A 19,413-nucleotide genomic window follows, 5' to 3' on the forward strand; every position below is an offset into this window, starting at 1 on the left:
CCTCAAAATTGTCTGCTAAACCAGAAATTGAATGATATGCAAAGCCATCGAAATCATTTGAAAAACCATGATGCATTGATGCGTACCTCCCTGTTGGGATGAGACAGTACCGACAAGACGGGATGTAAATCCAAGCTGCTCCACTGACACCCGATGAGGTTGAGGAGGGGGCAGAGCCCTACTTGAACCATAGCACTGTGGTGGAGGAGCCGATCCACGTCGTTGCTTCTGGAACCCTTGCTGTCGCCGATCTTGTGCCGCTTGATGTTCTTCCACCTCCTGAAGACTCGGGAAGCACGCAGGAGACAGCCCCTTCGTGCACCGATGTTTCAGCCCGCGCAGCCAAAACTCCGGGGCGGGGGTCGCCGGGAAACAGCGCGCTTGAGCGCGGGCTAGAACGGCCCAATAAAAGGATTCTTAAATCAAACCTTGGAACTTAGAACAGCCTACTGCATCTGAAATCAAGTTGCAATTATAAACACCACTCAGCTCAGTTTCTTAAACCACCCCCAATCTTTCATTCTGATTATTAGCATTTAATTACAGAGCAAGCAAGCACTCAGATATATCCTGACCGATTACAGTGTATAGAGGGAGGAATGTTGCAAGCACATATACCATTCCATTCAGATTATTGGGTAGCTAATGCAGCAAGAAAGCACAATTGATAGGATACAGTTACAGTAACACTTGACGCGGCAGATAGGTGGTGGTGGTCGCGGCTGATTGGGGGGTTTCGTTTCAGATTCCGGGATCAGGCGTCGACGAGGCGGGCGACGACGGGGTACTTGGCCTGGAACTTGGTCTCCCAGTCGGCGAGGACGCCGAGCTCCTTGTCGGAGAGGTCAGAGAGGTCGCCGGAGACGTCGGCCTCGTCCTTGGACATCTTGCCGAGGGCGCGGGCGGCCTCGCGGCCGGCGAAAACGGCGTAGGCACCGCCGGGCCCGTAGAAGCCGCGGCCGGAGGTGACGTCGTAGACCTTGCCGCGGACGGAGACGTAGATCGGCTTTGAAGAGTCGCTGCCGTCGTACGCCCGCAGCTGCGCCGCCGTCAGCTCCGTCGCCATCGGGTGCGCTGTGTGTCCCCTGGTGGTGGTGTGGCAGGCGAAGGGGAGGCAGGTGATGAATGAAAGCGTGGTAGGTGTCGTAGATTGCTGCCACTGAAGTGGCGGCGAAGGAAGCGATGGGTTGTGTGATGCTGCTGCGTGAATGCCACGCGGTGCCTCATGCCCGCACACAGAACGGTGTGATTTTGGGCCGTATCCAGATTTGAGGCCCCAGGAAGGGGTGCGAGGCCCAGAAGGCTGTGCATTCTTGCGTTGAATTGGGTCCACTCAACTGCAGAGCAGAGCCTCGTCTTGCGTTTGCCATACGGTTGATCCTGCTTGCCCACGCTCGTAATAAGCAAGTAATGCTAGTGTATGTGGTGGGGATGGAAAAAATCAGGTTCTGGTTAGATGTCCCGTTCGATCACTGTCTTTTGAAGATTAGATTTGAATATATTTATAATATCTGTTATAAGCAACATGCTATAGCTAATCAAGTTTTAGGTAATGGTGATATTAATCTATCATTTAGAAGATCTTTTGGGTCACAAGATGTGTTGGAATGGGAATCTTTGAGCAATCTGTTTGAGATGGTGTCTCGAACAAGTGATCCAAACACTGTTAGATGGGCGTTGGAAAGATCTGAATTTTTTTCAACATCTTCTTATATAAACATATTACTTTCTCTGATGTTAGAGATGTTAGAATGATGAAAATCTGGGCTGCAAAAATTTCTCTTAAGATCATAATTTTTCTCTAGTCTTTATAAAAAATAAAGTTCCTTCTATTGATCAGTTAATAAAAAGGAATTAGAGATGTAGTGAATGGTGTAAGCTCTGTAGTTTGAGAAAAATCTCTAATCATATCTTTTTTCAATGCCCTTTAGCAAAATTTTCTTAATGTGCAATTAGAGATACATTTCAATGGTGCCATGCACCAAATTTTTTGAGAGATTTTATCCAAATGATTCTTGTTTTGAATAGAGACAATAATTTGATGGTCATTCTTTTGGGTGTCATGTGTTGGTCTCTCTGGTTAACTAAAAATGAATATATTTTTCATGATAAATTTTGTTTTTATTCTTAAGCTGTTGTTTACAGGAGGATCTCTTTCATACGGCGGTGGAAGATGTTTAACTCAACAAGGGGGCGTAATACAGTCGAGGTGATGGCGCTCAAGATTCTTGTTTTCATCTAAGTCTTCCTACCAGGATTGGATGACTCTATGATATGTATTTATAACCATAGAGTATATCTCAACGCAGTCCTCTTTGGTGGAATTATACGTTCATTTCATAGCCAGACATCCGGTAGGGGCGTCCGTCCCTAACCGTTTTCCTTACAAGAAGCCAGTAACTGAACACCGCCAGTGCAATCTCGTTTCCGACTCGCCACTGCCCAGTCTCACGGTGCACGGGCGCACCCCACCACTTGCCAGAAACGCGCTCGATTCCAGATGGCACCGTGCGCCCGGCCTGGCCGGCGTCGTGACTGCCTACGTGCAGTTGCTGCAACCCTCCAAGGCTCTCCAAATTCCAGTGCGCCCCCACCGGCCGGCGCGGTCAAAACCGTGGCGCCTCCGTCGCGTGGCGCGGTGACAAACGTGTGGCCACGGGCCTCGGCGGGATAGGCCTCGCCTGTGGGGGCAGCGGAACAGCAGCAGCAGATAGGAGGGGCACGACTCGGCCACTCGGGAACCGGAGCGCGAAGGCGCGCGGGATGAGATGATGAGACGTACGAAGGCTGCGGGGAGATGGGATTGGCCGCGCCCGCGCGCGACGCGATAGGGAGAGGCGGGGCGGGGGCGACGGGATGAGGGGCTGCCTGTGGCCATTGGTTGGTTCCCGCGCGTCCCGCCAACGCCACCGCATCCATTGCTCTCAGCACACGCGCGCAACCCTACAAGTACAACTGGGCTCTGTTGCATTGGCTACACTACTCTGCCATTTCTGCAGTACCGGAAATACAATTACATCTGTTCTTAGGCACCTATCTCGGTTGTTATCTCTCTCATGTAATACTTATCTATCTATTGATTCTCTTATCTACTGTATAATTTTTTTCTCACCTACCACTTTAATACAAATCTTAATACAAATAAACGAACCTGATAAGCTATACGTCCGTATGCTTTAGTGAAAATTTCCCTTGTGACACTAGTACTATGTTTGTCATCTTTAAAAAGGGTCTGAAAATTCATTAACTCAATCTGCAGGAGAAGACTTGTATGGTGCTTACTTACAGAATGGGTCAAGTTTGCCAGTAGGGGGTCTGGGTTTGCAGGGCAAATAGAACCCTCAGTAATTCACTGTTTGTTATCTGAAACCAAAATTGCAACCATGACCAGCATTTCTGTGGCTCAAATTATTCATGTCTGCCGGTAAAAGAAAATCCTCTCGCTCGCCCGACTTCTAGAGCCTAACCAGAGACCGTAAAAGAAAAAAAGCAGGTGGATACTCCTGCACCATGAGTTGGTCAGATAATCGCATCGCTTTCTCAAAAATTTAGAAACACAAGTCACGGTATATCAAAAGAGTCTTTATTGGGAAAGAAACTTAAATCATAGTTATGTCACTATGAGTTTGTGCTTGCAGGCATAAACACAGCAAAGTGCCATAGCTAACAGTAAACAGCTCCCTTAACTTACAGTCACCATTAATTTGACCAGCAAAACATTAGAGAACACAACTCCTCCCTTCTTATAACCAATCCATCCATTTAACAAGCAGGACTATTTACCATCTTCCGCTCTTGTCCTCTTTTCATTCTGCAAGAACCCCTTCGTCAGGTTCAGGAGCAGCAGTGCAAGCTGCACACTTAGCTAGAAGCTACGACTACTATATATCCCCATAAACACCTTATCCTCTCTCTACCTCTCCACTACCTCACTATCTCCTCCTTCCAAGCTAACAACTCTGCTAGCATCGCTGCAATGCCAAGAGCACCTTAGCCTTGTTTCTTCAGAGTCTTGATTGTTTGCGATAAGGTTGCGAGGTTGCAGTGCAGCGCTTGGTTAGCTTGGGGCGGACATGGCGCCCAAGGCAGGGAAGGCCAAGCCGCACAAGGCCAAGGGAGACAAGAAGAAGAAGGAGGAGAAAGGTGCAGCGAATTGATTGCCAAGCTGCTGATTCTTTCATCTGAAAAAATCCTCAGAATTTTAGTCTGTTCGAAATTAATGGTTTTCCAAAGGGAATGAAACAAACTGGTTAATTTGTTTACAGTTGTGAGCTACTGTTGATGAAGAGTTATCCAATTTGGCAGCAAATTACTGTTTGTTAATTTCATTGTTTGTGTGTGTAATAGTATGCTAATCGGCCGGAACTCTTGCTGCAGTTTTGCCCACCGCGCTGGACGTCACCGTTGAGACGCCGGACTACACGCAGCTCACGCTCAAGGTGAGGACGCCTTATCCCTTCTCTTGCATGAATTTTACGGGAAGCACCATGCGCTGTTCGAAAAATATGGCCACCCAGTTCCGCGAGAAATTTTGCTCCTGTTCGCGTTTTTGCTGCGCGTGTACACACTTGCATGCTAGCAGTCCTTCTGTCTTAGAGTGGCCTCTACCTTGTGCTACTCAAGTTGAGCTGTGGTCATAGACTTGATTATCGTTATTGAACACTGCAACAAGTAAGCACAAGATGCATGAAATCTCAGGCACAAAGAACATGAAATTCTTCAGCATAAAGAGACCCAAATGTGACCCAAAAAGATATGTGCTTGTGAGTTGTTGTGTTCGCTTGCTTCAGCACTTGAGTGGAAAATTAAGCAGTTGCAGTGTCAGAGTAATGTTGACAAAGCCTGATCTGAGAGGGACAATCTTTGCCAACTTATTCCTCTTCTGAGCAAACAAAGAACAGCCCATCTTTGTCGAATTATCTTTTTCTAGAGAATATACCGTACATGATAAAATTAAGTCCCTGCAAAGATAATAAAATGGCAAGGTTCAAGTGTTCTTTGGAGCCATTCTGCTGCATTTCTACTGACCAAATACTACTATGCATGCCTGCGGCTGTTGCCGTCTGCAGGGCATATCGACGGACAGGATCCTCGACATCCGGAAGCTCCTGGCCGTCCACGTGGACACCTGCCACCTCACCAGCTACTCCCTGTCCCACGAGGTAAGGCCAATTCCTAGCGGTTCAAATCCGCCTCGAGATTAGCGCCGCTGACAGCCTGTTCGTGTTTGCACGCGGCGCAATGCAGGTCCGTGGGGCCCAGCTTAAGGACATGGTGGAGGTCGCCGCCCTCAAGCCCTGCCACCTCACCATCGTCGAAGGTAGGTGCCGCAAATACCAATCTCCTCGAGGTCTGAAGTGCAAAAGGCACGCAGTTACTGACCCTATCCCACCGTCATCTCCCGTGGCGCAGAGGACTACACGGAGGAGCTCGCCGTCGCGCACGTCCGGCGGCTGCTCGACATCGTCGCCTGCACCACTGCGTTCGGGGTGAAGAAGCCCCCCGAGCAGAAGCCCGCGTCCCCCAATGCGGCCGCGGCCGCGGCCGAGGCCGAGGCCGCGGCCGAGGCCGCCAAGCCAGGGTCGGCCGGTGGCGAGGAGCCCATGTACCCGCCGCCGAAGCTGGGGAAGTTCTACGACTTCTTCACGTTCTCGCACCTCTTGCCGCCTCTGCATTGTGAGTGCTACTGCTGCTCTTGTCTCATGTGATGCAGTTTTTACCCTTTTTTTGGGGGGGGGGGGGGGGGGCATTTGATTCAAGAAATGAGTAGGTTTTAGTTGCATTTGGTCTTTATTTTCGAATTTATTAGACAAAATGTGATTGCTTGCAGACATTAGGAGGTCGACGCGCCCTTTCGTTGATGACAAAAGAGACGACGACTTCTTCCAGATCGATGTGAGTTTGCTACAAAATTCACTCGCAGAATTATACTTTAATTCGGATGATGTTAGTAAACTGTCCAGACAAAACTTGATGATATTTTCTGCGAAAATTTTAGTTAATTACGTAGACTTTTACGCACCGTAGATCGTATGTGGCTATGAGATTGTGTTAGTAAGCCTTGTGCGCTTGTTAGTTAGTTAGAGTCAGTTAGGATCAGTGTCCAGTTAGCAGGCATGCGCGCGCCCTGTTTTTGCGCCATGACCAGCAGTAGTGATCTTGCTCTAGGCACGTAGTAGTGGTGGTGGTTACAGGCATCGTGCTCTCCCCATGATTGCCGTTTTTTTTGTTTAAGTCTTGTATTTATACGTTCCTAATCAAGAGAAAATGCTAAGCAATCTGTTCAACGCTCGCCAGTTCGTTCGTTCAAGTGCGCGTGCGTTCGCACGCTCCTACAACTCGCTAGAATGTTCGGTGACGCACTCCTGCAGCTCACCAGAACATCCGGCGACAACAACATTTGCCCGCAATCCCAGTCTTCCGGTCGACAATTGGTATCAGAGCCGGTGTGCAACTGCATGTGACCATGTTGGAGTTCTGGGGTCCTGTGTTGCACTCGCAGATGCCGCCGTCACGGTCGTCTCCGCTCTCCATCTCTGCGCTCCTGCTGACACCATAACGGCAGTGGACAGTAGATCATTTTCCAGCAGCGCATGATGAAGGAAGTAAGTAGGTCTATGACCTACCCAATGTTGACAAGGATTAACTACGGGGATTGGAAACTCATGATGAAGGTGATGCTTCAAGCGTGTGGCCTCTGGGATGCCATCGAGCACGGCGCCGACGAAGTCCAGGAAGATCGGATGGCGTTGGAAGCCATTCTAAGTGTCGTGCCGCCGGAGATGATCTCTGCGCTCACCATCAAGTCGTTGGCCAAGGAGGCCTAAGACGTTGTCAAGGCGATGCGAGTCGGCATTGACCGTGTCCGGAAGGCCAAGGCGCAGCAGCTCCACAAGGATTTCAAGGCCATCACGTTCCAAGAAGGTGAATCCGTTGATGACTTCGCTCTGCGCTTGACCGGCCTCGCCAATCAACTGGAGATCCTCGGCAACCGCATCGACTCACAAAAGGTGGTGGAAAAGTACCTTCGCGTCATCCCTTCGAGGTTCTCCCAAATTACCCTTGCCATTGAGACCCTGCTCGACATCTCGACTTTGTCTGTGGAGGAGGTGACCGGGCGGCTCGGCGCGACGGAGGATCGTCTTGATCCACCGTTGATCAAGGACAGATGCGGCAAATTACTCCTCACCGAGGAGGAATGGACAACAAAGATGAAGGAGAAGCACCGTGGTGAGGGGTCTTCCGGTAGCCACAGAGGTGGAAATCGTCGGCGTGGTCGACACTCGAAGAAGAGGCCCGAGGTTGCGACGCGCGACGACGTGGACAAGGATAGCAACTGCGACACCCAGAGTGACAAATGCTACAACTGCGGCAGGCAAGGTCACTGCATGAAGGATTGCTGCCAACCGCGCCGTGACGACCGCTCCCACCTCACCAAGGTCGACGACGACAAGCCGACGCTCCTGATGGCCAAATTCTGTGTGGTCACTGACGACGCCATCGTCACCACGTTAGAGCGCGTCGAGCTTGACGAGTCATGCGTCTTTGCTCATCGAAGGGGTGGTACCTAGACTCTGGCACCATGACGAGGGGTGGTACCTGGACTCCGGCGCCAGCAACCACATGACGGGCCGCTGCGACGTTTTCACCTAGCTGGACACTTCCGTTCAAGGGAGTGTGAAGTTTGGGGATGGCTTGGTAGTGGAAGTGAAGGGTGTTGGGACCATCCTGTTTGAGGGGCGCAACAGGGAGTACCGTGCACTGACCCGTGTACATCATCCCGCAGCTGCGCTCGCACATCATTAGCCTTGGCCATCTTGACAAAAATGGCTGCCAAGTGCGGATTGATGATGGTGTGCTGTAGATTCGTGATCGGAGCCAACGCCTCATCACCCGGGTCAAGCACTCTCGTAATCGCCTGTGCATCCTCAACCTAACGATGGCGCAACTGGTCTGCCTCGCCGCACGCTTTGAAGATGATGCTTGGCGTTGGCATGCACAGTATGGGCACTTGAACTTTGATTCCCTGATCAAGCTTGCTAACAAAGGCATGGTTCGTGGCTTTCCTCATCTGCGTCACCCGGAGCAACTCTGCGATGGCTGCCTCGTCGGGAAACATAGACGCACGCCATTCCCCTCGGAGGCCAACTACCGTGCAGATGGTAGGCTTGATCTGGTCCACGGTGATCTATGCGGACCAATCTCATCGCCGACACATGGTGGATGCTGCTACTTCCTACTGCTCATCGATGACCTCACACGGCTAATGTGGTTGCACGTCCTCTCCACCAAGGACGAAGCGCCCATCGCCATCAAGCAATTTAAAGCCAGAGTTGAGGTTGAGACATGACGCAGGTGCGCGTTTTGCGCACCGATCGCGGAGGAGAGTACACTAGCGTCGAGTTCGGCAACTACTACATGGACCGTGGCGTGGTACGCCACCTCACCGCTCCCTACAGCCCACAGCAACATGGCGTAGTGGAGCGACACAATCAAACCATCGTCGTCATGGCGCACTGCATGCTCAAGGCCAAGGGTGTCCTTGGTGAGTTCTAGGGGGAGGCCGTGAGCACCGTCGTCTTCGTCCTCAACCACTATCCTATGCACAACCTCGACGACCAAACTCCCTACGAGGCGTGGCATGGTGAGTGGCCGAATGTGCACTTCCTGCGCACGTTCGGGTGTATTGCCCATGTCAAGGTGACACATCCGCAGGTGAAAAAGTTGGACGACCGTAGCATACGGACGAATGATGTTCATCGAGTACGAGTAGGGCTCCAAGGCGTACAAGTTCTACGACCCTGTTAACTGGCGTGTTCTTGTGTCTCGCGATGTCGTTTTCGATGAAGCCGCGTCCTGGGACTGGAGGGCAGAGTCTGGTGCGAGCACGCTGACGCCTAGCAGTGCTTTCACCGTCCAGTACCGAGATTACATTGAGGTACAGTCAAGCTTGGACACTAGGAACAATGCTGGCACCGCCGTTGCATCTCACTCAGTGCCGATGGTCACTCCCATGCCCGTGGCGACCTCACCTGAGGTGATGGCCATCCTGTTTGCCTCGCCAACTTCCGCCACAATGGAGACCCTCGACGCCGACCCAGGGGCCGAGCATCGATTTCGTTGCCTCGACAACATCCTCGGCACTGCTACACCATCAGGTCACACGGCTCGGGTGCTCGACGACGCTAAGATGCACCTCCTGGGAGGCGAGGAGCCGGCAACATACAAGGAAGCTGCCACTGAAGAGTGCTGGCAGGACGCTATGCGCGAAGAAATGGACTCCATTAAGGGTAACGACACTTGGCGACTCGTCGACCTGTCGTTGGGTCATCGACCAATTGGACTCCGGTGGGTGTTCAAAGTGAAGAGGGGGGCTGACAGTGCGGTGGTGAAACACAAGGCACAACTCCTGGCCAAAGGGTACATGCATCAACAGGGAGTGGACTTTGACGACGCTTTCGCCCTTGTCGTGCGCCTCGACTCGGTTTGGCTCCTACTCGCCCTCACTGTGCATGAAGGTTGGGATGTCCATCATATGGAAGTCAAATCCGCGTTCCTAAATAGGGTGCTCGCCGAGAAGATCTACGTCTCTTAGCCACCTGGTTTCGAGGTCGCCGACCAGGAGCGCAAGTTGCTTCGCCTCGACAAGGCCCTCTACGGGCTCCGCCAAGCTCCATGCGCCTGGAACGCCAAACTCGACTCCACACTCATGACGCTCGGGTTCCAGTGTAGCCCTTTCGAGCACTTCGTGTACGCACGAGGACGCGACGTCGCAAGGCTGGTGGTTGGAGTCTATGTTGACAACCTTATCACCACCGGGAGTGACTCCGACGAGATCGTGCGTTTCAAGGAGGAAATGAAGGCCAACTTCAAGATGAGTGACCTCGGCCTCCTTAGTTTTTACCTTGGGATCGAGGTGCGCCAATCCGCCACCGACATCACTTTGCACGAGGGCACCTACGCCGCCAGGATCCTAGAGAAGGCCAGGTTGTGCGACTGTAATCCGTGCCATGTGCCGATGGAACAACGCCTCAGTTGAGCAAGTAGAGTGACGTGACGCCGGTGAACGCAACGGAGTACAGGAGCATCGTCGGGAGCTTGCGCTATTTAGTGCACACCCGACCGTACATTGCTTTCGCCGTTGGGTATGTGAGCCGCTTCATGGAGTCGCCCACCGCCGATCATCTTGTTGTCGTGAAGAAGATTCTTCAGTACATGGTGGGGACTCTACGTTTTGGTTGTTTCTACAAGAAAGGGAAATGCGTCCCTAAGATCGTCGGCTACAACGACAACGACCTAACGGCTGACATTGACACCCGGAAGAACACCTCCGGAGTGCTGTCCTTCCTCGGTGAGAACCCCATCACATGGCAGTTGCAGAAGCAGAAGATTGTGGATGTCTTCCTGCGAGGCCGAGTATGTTGCCGACGCAACTGCGGCATGCCAAGGTGTTTGGCTATCGTGTCTACTTGGAGATCTACGGGGCGCGGAAGCAAGCGCCATTGCTCTCAAGATCGACGACCAGTTGGTGATCTCCTCAGCAAAAATCCACTTCAGCATGATCGGAGGAAGCATATCGACATGAGGTACCATTACATCTGTGAGTGCGTGGAGCAAGGTCAAGTTGAAGTGGAATTCGTCAGCACTAAAGAACAACTCGCAGACATGCTGACTAAAGCGCTCAATCGAGCCAAATTTCAGGAACTGCGAGCTAAAATCGGTTTGATCAAAGTCAGTCAGGTGCACATGGCTTAGAGAGTGAAATGTTAGTAAGCCTTGTTCGCTTGTTAGTTAGAGTCAGTAGGATTAGTGTCCAGTTAGAAGGCATGCGTGCGCCCTGTTTTTGCGCCATGACCAGCAGTAGTGATCGTGCTCTAGGCACGTAGTAGTAGTGGTGGTTACAGGCATTGTGCTCTCCCCATGATTGCCGGTTTTTTTGTTTAATTCTTGTATTTATACGTTCCTAATCAAGAGAAAATGCTGAACAATCCGTTCAGTGCAAAAACATCGCGTTCATCGCTCGCCAGTTCGTTTGTTCCAGTGCGCATGCATTCGCACACTCCTGCAGCTCGCCAGAATGTCCGGCGACGACAACATTTGCTCGCGATCCCAGGCTTCCAGCCTACAGACTCAACAGTGGTCATAAAATATGCTGATTCTATCTGCATATCTGTGTTGATAAGTGATAACCCATCTAGAATTCGGGTTTAATATGCAGGTGAGGGCTTGTAATGGGAAACCTGTGACAATTGTGGCATCCCGAGCAGGATTCTACCCAGCAGGGAAGCGTACACTCATCAGCCGCTCCCTTGTTGGGCTACTGCAGCAGACGAGCCGTGCGTTTGATGGAGTAAGTAACATTAGATCTTATATGATTGGATTGTTTATAGACTGCTGCTCATCGAGGTGAAAATGTGTTTGCACTCTGCAGGCTTACAAGGCCCTGATGAAGGCATTTATTGAGCACAACAAGGTGATATTTGTTCTTATGTAGTGGTTTGTTTATAGTTGTTGTTTTTGCATTTACCCAATGGTTGCATGTATGATCACTGCTACAATCCTGAGACTGAAGTTCACTCTTTTATTGACATTTCAAATCAGTTTGGAAATCTTCCTTATGGATTTCGATCGAATACCTGGGTGGTTCCCCCTGTTGTTGCTGATTCACCATCAGTGTTCCCACCTCTTCCAATAGAAGATGAAACTTGGGGTGGCAATGGTGGTGGTCAAGGAAGAGACGGAAAGCATGATCATAGACCGTGGGTAAAAGAATTTGGCATCCTTGCTGCAATGCCATGCAAAACAGTTGAGGAGAGGCAAGTCAGAGATAGGAAGGCTTTCCTACTCCATAGTTTATTTGTAGATGTTGCAGTCCTCGAAGCTGTTGCAGCTATTCAGCAACTCATTTCGAATGACACGAGTTCACATGGGACAGCAAATGGCACAAGTCCAGTTTTGCACAGAGAGCAAGTTGGTGATATGAAAATAATGGTCACGAAGGACAAAGCAGATGCAAGTTCCAAGTTAGATGTTAAGTTGGATGGAAGTCAGGCTCCAGGGATGTCTTCCGATGAGGTTGCTCAGAGAAACTTGTTGAAAGGAATCACTGCTGATGAGAGTGCAACAGTACATGTAAAACTTCCTTACATACAGGCTTTTGTATTTTACTTTCATTTTTGTCAAGTATTGAAGTTGTGTTATTGGTTTACAGGATATTGCCACTCTTGGTGTGGTTGTTGTAAAGCATTGTGGATATACAGCTGTTGTCCAAGTTCCAGTAGATACTCAACTGACAAGTGCTTCTCTAGCACAGCAGGACATCCACATTGAAGACCAGCCTGAAGGAGGTAGCAATGCTCTCAATGTCAATAGGTTAGTAGTTGGGACTTCGATATGATGTTCAAATATATTATTTGACAATGCTTAACCATGACATATATGTACATCTGTTTGATCTTAAGTAATTTACTCAAGATCTGTCTGTTGGCCAATATTTTGCACCTGTTACCGTCAACTCTTAACACCTTTCATCTTGTCCAGTTCTATTGTTTGGATAAGACCAATGTGATAACCAGCTTTCCCTGTTTCAGCTTAAGGATGCTGCTTCATAGATCATGTTCTCAATCATCTGGAGGAGTTCTGCAGTTGCGGAGTTGTGATCTTCAAGATAATGAGACTACTAGAAGTTTTGTCCGGAAGATACTGACTGACAGCCTACAGAAGCTTGAAACTGAGGCTCCGATAGCAACACGACCAATCAGATGGGAACTTGGTGCTTGCTGGGTACAACATCTACAGAACCAGACGTCTGAGAAGACTGAAACTAAGAAAAGTGAGGAGACTAAGGATGTTCCTAAAGTAAAGGGCTTGGGTAAACAATTTGGTCAGCTAAAGGAGATCAAGAAGAAGACTGATGACAGGAGTGATAAAAGTGCATATGCAAAAGAAAACACTTCACCTAATACAGATGATGCACATACAGGCAACACTGCCAGTGCAAAGGAGGATACGGAGGCTGTTCTTCAGAGACTGCTTCCAGAAGCTGCTTTCCAAAGGCTAAAGGAATCTGAAACTGGACTTCATGCTAAGGTTTTCTCCTCATCATGTTGGCTTTGGAGGTTTCTTGAATCTTTTTAAAGAAAATTAGCTTATTTTTATGACACCCTACTCCTCCAAACATTTCATGTCACCTAGACGGCCAAATGAAAATCCATATTAGTTATTTGCCTAAAAAAAAGATAAATTCATTTTAGTTCACTGGTGGCCTTGATGTGACTCAAGTGTCATTATAAATTTTCGTTCATCAATTTTATTGCTAAGCCCATTATTAGTGTATAATATATGCTTTAGTTTGTCATGTTATATCACCTATGGTAGAGAACTGAGCAATAGCTCGGTTGGTAAAGCCTCCAGCTGAGAGGCCGCCCACCTGGGCTCAAACCCGGGTGCTCACAGCTTGTGTTAGTACCTTTGTAAAGGGTTCGGGACTCCACTCTCTTAAAGCAAAGGCAGGGGGATGTCTTTTCCCGTGGTCGAGTTTTAATTATTATATCACCTATGGTAAAGAATTAGGCCATCTGGCGATTTTTGTGCTACTGCAGGGACCAGACTGGTATGGTGCTGTAGGTCGGCAGGGTTTACATCCATCAACATGCTCTTCCCATTCTATATTGTTACATTATGCCTTTTGATTCGATGCTTCTATATGCAGTCACTGGATGAATTGATTGAGATGGCACACAAATATTATGATGATACTGCCCTGCCGAAATTGGTAACATACTTACCTAAGAGCAATAAAAACCATGTATTTTGAGTTGCACAGTAATTTGTTCCCATCCTTCTGTGTTATCAGGTAGCAGACTTCGGTTCACTTGAGCTTTCCCCAGTTGATGGAAGGACACTGACAGATTTTATGCACACTAGGGGCCTCCAGATGCGCTCACTGGGACGAGTGGTACATACTATGTAGTTCGATCAAGTTCAAGATTTGTTTTGAGTCACAGAAAGAGAATGTTCATTCATTTGAACAAATAAGAGAATAAGAAACGTCTCATACATGACAACTGAGGTGCTATTTTGCCATGTTTCAGGTTGAGCTTTCTGATAAGCTCCCACATATACAGTCCCTGTGTATACATGAGATGGTAGTTCGAGCATTTAAGCACATACTCCGGGCTGTTATTGCAGCTATTGATGATATAAATGACATGGCTGACTCGGTTGCATCATGTTTAAATATCTTGCTGGGACCATTTCCAGAAGAAAATAATGATGGAAATTGCGGCAAGGATCATAATCTAAGGAAAAGGTGGTTGGAAGTCTTTCTAATAAAAAGATTTGGCTGCACGTGGAAAGACGAATATTGTCTTGATCTAAGAAAATATGCCATTCTCCGTGGTCTCTGCCATAAGGTAATACTTTAGATGCTGTAGTTTTTTATTTTCTTGAGGTCCAATACTTTTTATTTGGATAACAACTCATGCAATTTAGGTAGGACTTGAGTTGGTAACCAAAGATTATGACATGGATACGCCGCATCCATTCAGAAAGCCAGATATTATCAGTGTCGTTCCTATCTACAAGGTAACCTTTCAATTTCTAAAAATGTTATCGAATAACAGATTCATAATGGACAGTAACCATTTTTTCCTTATCTGCAGCATGTTGCGTGCTCATCAGCTGATGGCCGCACCCTGTTGGAGTCATCCAAGACTTTCCTGGATAAAGGAAAACTTGATGATGCTGTTAACTATGGCACAAAGGTATAGATTCCTTGTCTTACTATTACATCCATATGTGATGAATTCTTGAACGATACTTCATATCCTTCACACAAATCTGAACATAACTGTTTATGATCGTGCAGGCTCTTGCAAAATTTGTTGCTGTTTGTGGTCCTTATCACAGAATGACGGCAGGAGCATACAGCCTTCTGGCAGTAGTGCTTTATCATACAGGCGATTTCAACCAGGTATTTTCTTTTTAGTACTTCGATAGTTCTCTTTAATAGTGTTCTGTAATATTGATCAATTCAAACTACATAAGCATTACCATATGTGCAGATATTGTTAGTTGGTCATGGAATTGCATTGCGATTCTAGACATTTTACTGATTTTAAAATTGGAACCATATATTGGTTTTACACATAAATGTGATGATCATGCGGAATGTGTAGCATATGAGCTGCTTTAGTGTAATCAAGGCAATAATGTTATTATGTTACTCATCTGAGTTACATGGAGTGGACATGCACTTGTCATGTGTTTAATTTTTTATGCATAGAAATTTGTTCTGTATACGATATCCTGTGTGAAGGCTAGCTTTATAAATGTTGATGCTCTTTGTACCAGGCAACTATCTATCAACAGAAGGCTTTGGATATTAATGAGAGGGAACTAGGACTTGACCACCCAGATACAATGAAAAGCTACGGAGATCTTGCCGTTTTTTATTATCGCCTGCAACATACAGAACTGGCACTAAAGTAGGTGCACTGTGTAATTTACTAAGCTGACACATTCTAAATGATGGATGAGTCCACAACCTACCTATGGAGTCTGTTTCATTTACTCTTTTTTAAGTTTCAAGTACATTGTGTTCTGATTGCTATCTTTCAGGTATGTGAATCGTGCCCTATATCTTTTGCACCTTACTTGTGGCCCTTCTCATCCTAACACCGCTGCAACTTACATCAATGTTGCAATGATGGAAGAAGGGCTGGGTAAAGTTCATGTTGCACTCCGATACCTGCATGAAGCTCTAAAATGCAACCAGCGGTTGCTTGGTGCTGATCACATACAGGTGTGCACTCAACCCCAATCTTGTGTTTCCGTGTGACTTTGTATTGTGCTCTCAGATGTACATAGTTGCATACTCTAGTGTCTGCTCATATCAGTTTGGATATGTACACTTGCTTCTTTTAAACATTTAGAGTACCCTTCCATGATTTAAACAAATCCTGACACTGAAAGGTCATCCTGTTTCTTGATGTTTTATTGACAGACTGCTGCTAGTTATCATGCTATTGCTATTGCTTTATCTTTGATGGAAGCATACTCTTTGAGTGTCCAACATGAAAAAACTACTCTACGAATACTTCAAGCAAAGCTTGGATCAGAAGATCTTCGGACACAGGCAAGCAGACAATTCTAGGTAGGTCTGCCTTTGTTATTGCAACAAGGAAATCTAATAACCATATTTTCCACAGGATGCTGCTGCTTGGCTGGAATACTTCGAGTCCAAGGCACTAGAGCAGCAGGAAGCAGCACGTAATGGCACTCCAAAGCCTGATGCTTCAATAGCAAGCAGAGGCCATCTTAGGTAGATGTCATAATTAATTGTGTTAGCCAAATATTTTCATTGAAGAGACTGCATAAGTGAGGAGTGGCTTTTTATTTGATTTGCTAATGAGCAATTCATCTTATTAAGTGTCAGCATGGAGTATAGAAGACCGCTATAAAACATGGATTATAGAAGTGGTAGCTTGCTCTAAACTTGGGATTGTTTCCTTTATCTAGATTCTGCCAGAGGCAGTGCAGACTCTGTAGAGGAGGAAGAATAAACCGGAGAAATAACTGTATTTATGGAATGATGTGTTTTAGAAGATCGGTTGCTGATTAAGTATTAATCTTCTATTTTTCTTTGTCAGTGTATCAGATCTTCTTGACTACATCAATCCAGATGATGAGCTCAAGGCTAAGGAAATGCAAAAGAAACAAGCTCGTGCTAAGGTATGTTCATCTTCAGGGTCTTCCATTAACACTATGTTACATTTATATTCCTCCAATGGTCATTTTCATACCTGCACATTATGAATATTAGATCAAAGGACGCACCGGGCAAAACCTGTCCGATATAGTCGATGATGAAGATCAAAGGAGCCCTCCACCGAACAATGATAATTTGTTAATTGAGAAGGAAAACTTTGGAGTCAAAGAGAATGTAACCTTTGTTGAGCATGTGAAATTGAAAGACGAAGTACTAAGTGACACTGCCATCCAGATACCTCAAGGTGATTTTACTGAAGAGTACACATCTGATGAAGGGTGGCAAGCGGCTGTTCCAAAGGGACGATCCACAGGGAACCACAAAACTGGTGCAGGCACGAGGAGGCCATATCTAGCGAAGATCAATACCAATGCACTTCACAGTGAGAATGGAAGATACAAAGGAAGAGCTCCATCTAACTTCTCTTCTCCTCGAGTTTCACCTAATGAGACTGCAGCTGCTGTTGCTTCTAGTCCTCTTGCAAAGAAATTTGTGAAGAGTTCAAGCTTCAATTCCAAAGCAGGTAGCCCTGCTGTCTCATCAAACACTGGTGATAATTCTTCCAATCCCAACTCCAAGCCAGCAAGCCCTGCCACTACTGCAGCTGCTGCCAAGGTGATACCATCCACAGCACCAAGTGCCAGTCAAACAGTAAGGAAGTCACTTTCATACAAGGAAGTGGCAATAGCTGCACCAGGAACTCTTGTCAAAGCATTGAATGATGTACATACAGACGAAAAAGATACAAGTGACCAAGGTGCTAAGCCTCCAAAAGAAAGCAATGGTCACCCTTCTGAAGAGAAAGATGAACCGAAGGGTGATACTTCACAAGTATCAAAAGCAACAGATGGAGTAAAATCTGAGCAAACTGATGTTTTGGTATATTCAAATCAACCAGGAACAGAACATAAAAAGACATCACATCCAGCAGAGACATCCATAGTGAAGAAAAACACAGATCTCGTTGGCTCCGACACAACATCTGAATTAATAGCAACACAAACTGAGGCTAACACCCCAAATGAAGAAGCACCAATTGTTACTGAGGCAAATGATTCTTCCTCCAATGATGATGAAAGAGATGTAGGGGAGGATACACCAGAACAGCTTTCTAGTGGAGGTGAAAATGAGAAATGTTCACTATCTGAGAGTGAAAAGAATGATACACTTGTAAAAGGTGCCAAAGAGACAACCAGTAAGCTTTCTGCTGCGGCGGCTCCATTCAATCCATCTACCGTACCAGCTTTTGGTTCAATGGCTGTACCAGGTTTCAGAGAACACGGAGGACTATTGCCATCGCCAGCCAATGTACTCCCTATGTTGTCCATCCCTCTCCGTAAGCATCCTCACCAATCTGCAACTGCAAGGGTCCCTTACGGTCCACGTCTGGCTGGAGGCTACAACAGATCAGGGCACCGGGGACCTCGTAACAAGCCTGTGCTGCCAAGTGGTGAAGCCCTTACAGAAACAAACACATCTTCCCCCAGAGTTATGAACCCTAATGCTCCAGAGTTTGTGCCAGGTCAATCTCGCAGCCCTAATGGACATCCGGTATCTCCGGATGGTCCTTTAACATCACCAGGCGGTATTCCATCTTCACCACACGGCCTTCCATCCTCTCCAGATAGTACTGAAGAATCACCGATAACTGCATCCCCACAAGTTTCTGAATCTAGCCAGACCAGTCCTGAAGGAAACGATACATCTAGTGGAATCAATGTTGAGGCTGTGGGTGAAAAGCAGAACACGGACGACAAGAACCACACAGAAAGTAAAGATGGTGAGGTGGAGCCTGAGCAAACCACAGCTTCTGAAGTTGCAGAAGCAGCAGCAGCAACAGCAGCAAAAGATGATACCGATGAGTCAAATGCAGCTGAGAAGCCCAAATCCTAGGCGGACTACAGCGATGGAGAGGTTGAGGCTGTCGAGGTTGCAAGCTGAGGAAAAGACAGCCTTCTCAGATAGTCAGCAAAGTCTGGAACTTTTATTTCTTAAACAGATGAGCCTTTCTTCTGCACAATAAAGCATACTAATACAAACAGAGATGCTGCCTTTTTGGATAGAAACTTAGTTTCCTTTTTGTGATCCATTTCGTGGTGTGTAGTAACTGCACCGTGTGTCTGCAGTTCTCCGAGTGGCATTCATGGTCGCTGGTACTCTGAAGATTTTCTAGAATGTCCATCATGGTGCCTTGTTTCAGCATGCCTTTTTTTGCTGCGAAGAATTTTGGAAAGAACAACACTGCGAGGTATCAACAAGAAAGATACGTTTTTAACATTTCGTCAGTTCCCCATTTTACCCGTAATTTTTGTTCCCTTTGCGAATGTACTGTCGACTTAACATCTTTGTAGTTATTTTTTGATAAAATTAGACTTGCTGAGCCATGTAAACTGTAAAGAAAATGATGTTATTACGGTGAGTGTGAGCAAGAAAGGGGATAGGCACGGGTGAAGAAAGCAGACCTGGGTTTACGCTTGCGGACATGGTTAGTCCGAGCTGTATAGCATCTGGATCGAACTACCAAAATTTTCTATTGAATTTTGTCTAGCCAGTGTTGAGATGCTGATACCTGCATGTTCAATTCCTGATTACTCTCATTCTTGTGATGTTACTCGACTCGTTCTGACGATAATACTCACGGA

The 19,413-nt window shown here is 47.2% G+C and overlaps 2 protein-coding genes across 2 annotated transcripts; one reads left to right on the forward strand and one right to left on the reverse strand.

Annotated features, from left to right (window-relative positions):
- Positions 1 to 494: 494 nt before the first annotated feature.
- Positions 495 to 1,176, reverse strand: LOC133921034 (probable steroid-binding protein 3). The gene has a single exon (XM_062365743.1). The coding sequence runs from the start codon at positions 1,064 to 1,066 to the stop codon at positions 755 to 757; it is 312 nt and encodes a 103-aa protein (XP_062221727.1). The 5' UTR covers positions 1,067 to 1,176; the 3' UTR covers positions 495 to 754.
- Positions 1,177 to 3,775: 2,599 nt separating this feature from the next.
- LOC133921035 (protein REDUCED CHLOROPLAST COVERAGE 2-like) lies at positions 3,776 to 19,337 on the forward strand. The gene is made up of 23 exons (XM_062365744.1): positions 3,776 to 4,143; positions 4,378 to 4,439; positions 5,070 to 5,162; positions 5,248 to 5,320; positions 5,413 to 5,676; positions 5,831 to 5,895; positions 11,219 to 11,350; positions 11,432 to 11,473; positions 11,602 to 12,132; positions 12,212 to 12,372; positions 12,591 to 13,089; positions 13,712 to 13,774; positions 13,856 to 13,957; positions 14,094 to 14,414; positions 14,494 to 14,586; positions 14,664 to 14,765; positions 14,870 to 14,974; positions 15,355 to 15,488; positions 15,622 to 15,805; positions 16,007 to 16,138; positions 16,212 to 16,324; positions 16,653 to 16,734; positions 16,826 to 19,337. The coding sequence occupies exons 1-23, from the start codon at positions 4,074 to 4,076 to the stop codon at positions 18,662 to 18,664; spliced, it is 5,262 nt and encodes a 1,753-aa protein (XP_062221728.1). The 5' UTR covers positions 3,776 to 4,073; the 3' UTR covers positions 18,665 to 19,337.
- The last annotated feature ends 76 nt before the right edge of the window (positions 19,338 to 19,413 follow it).

This window comes from Phragmites australis, chromosome 6 (assembly GCF_958298935.1).
Source record: "Phragmites australis chromosome 6, lpPhrAust1.1, whole genome shotgun sequence".
Lineage (NCBI taxonomy): Eukaryota > Viridiplantae > Streptophyta > Magnoliopsida > Poales > Poaceae > Phragmites > Phragmites australis.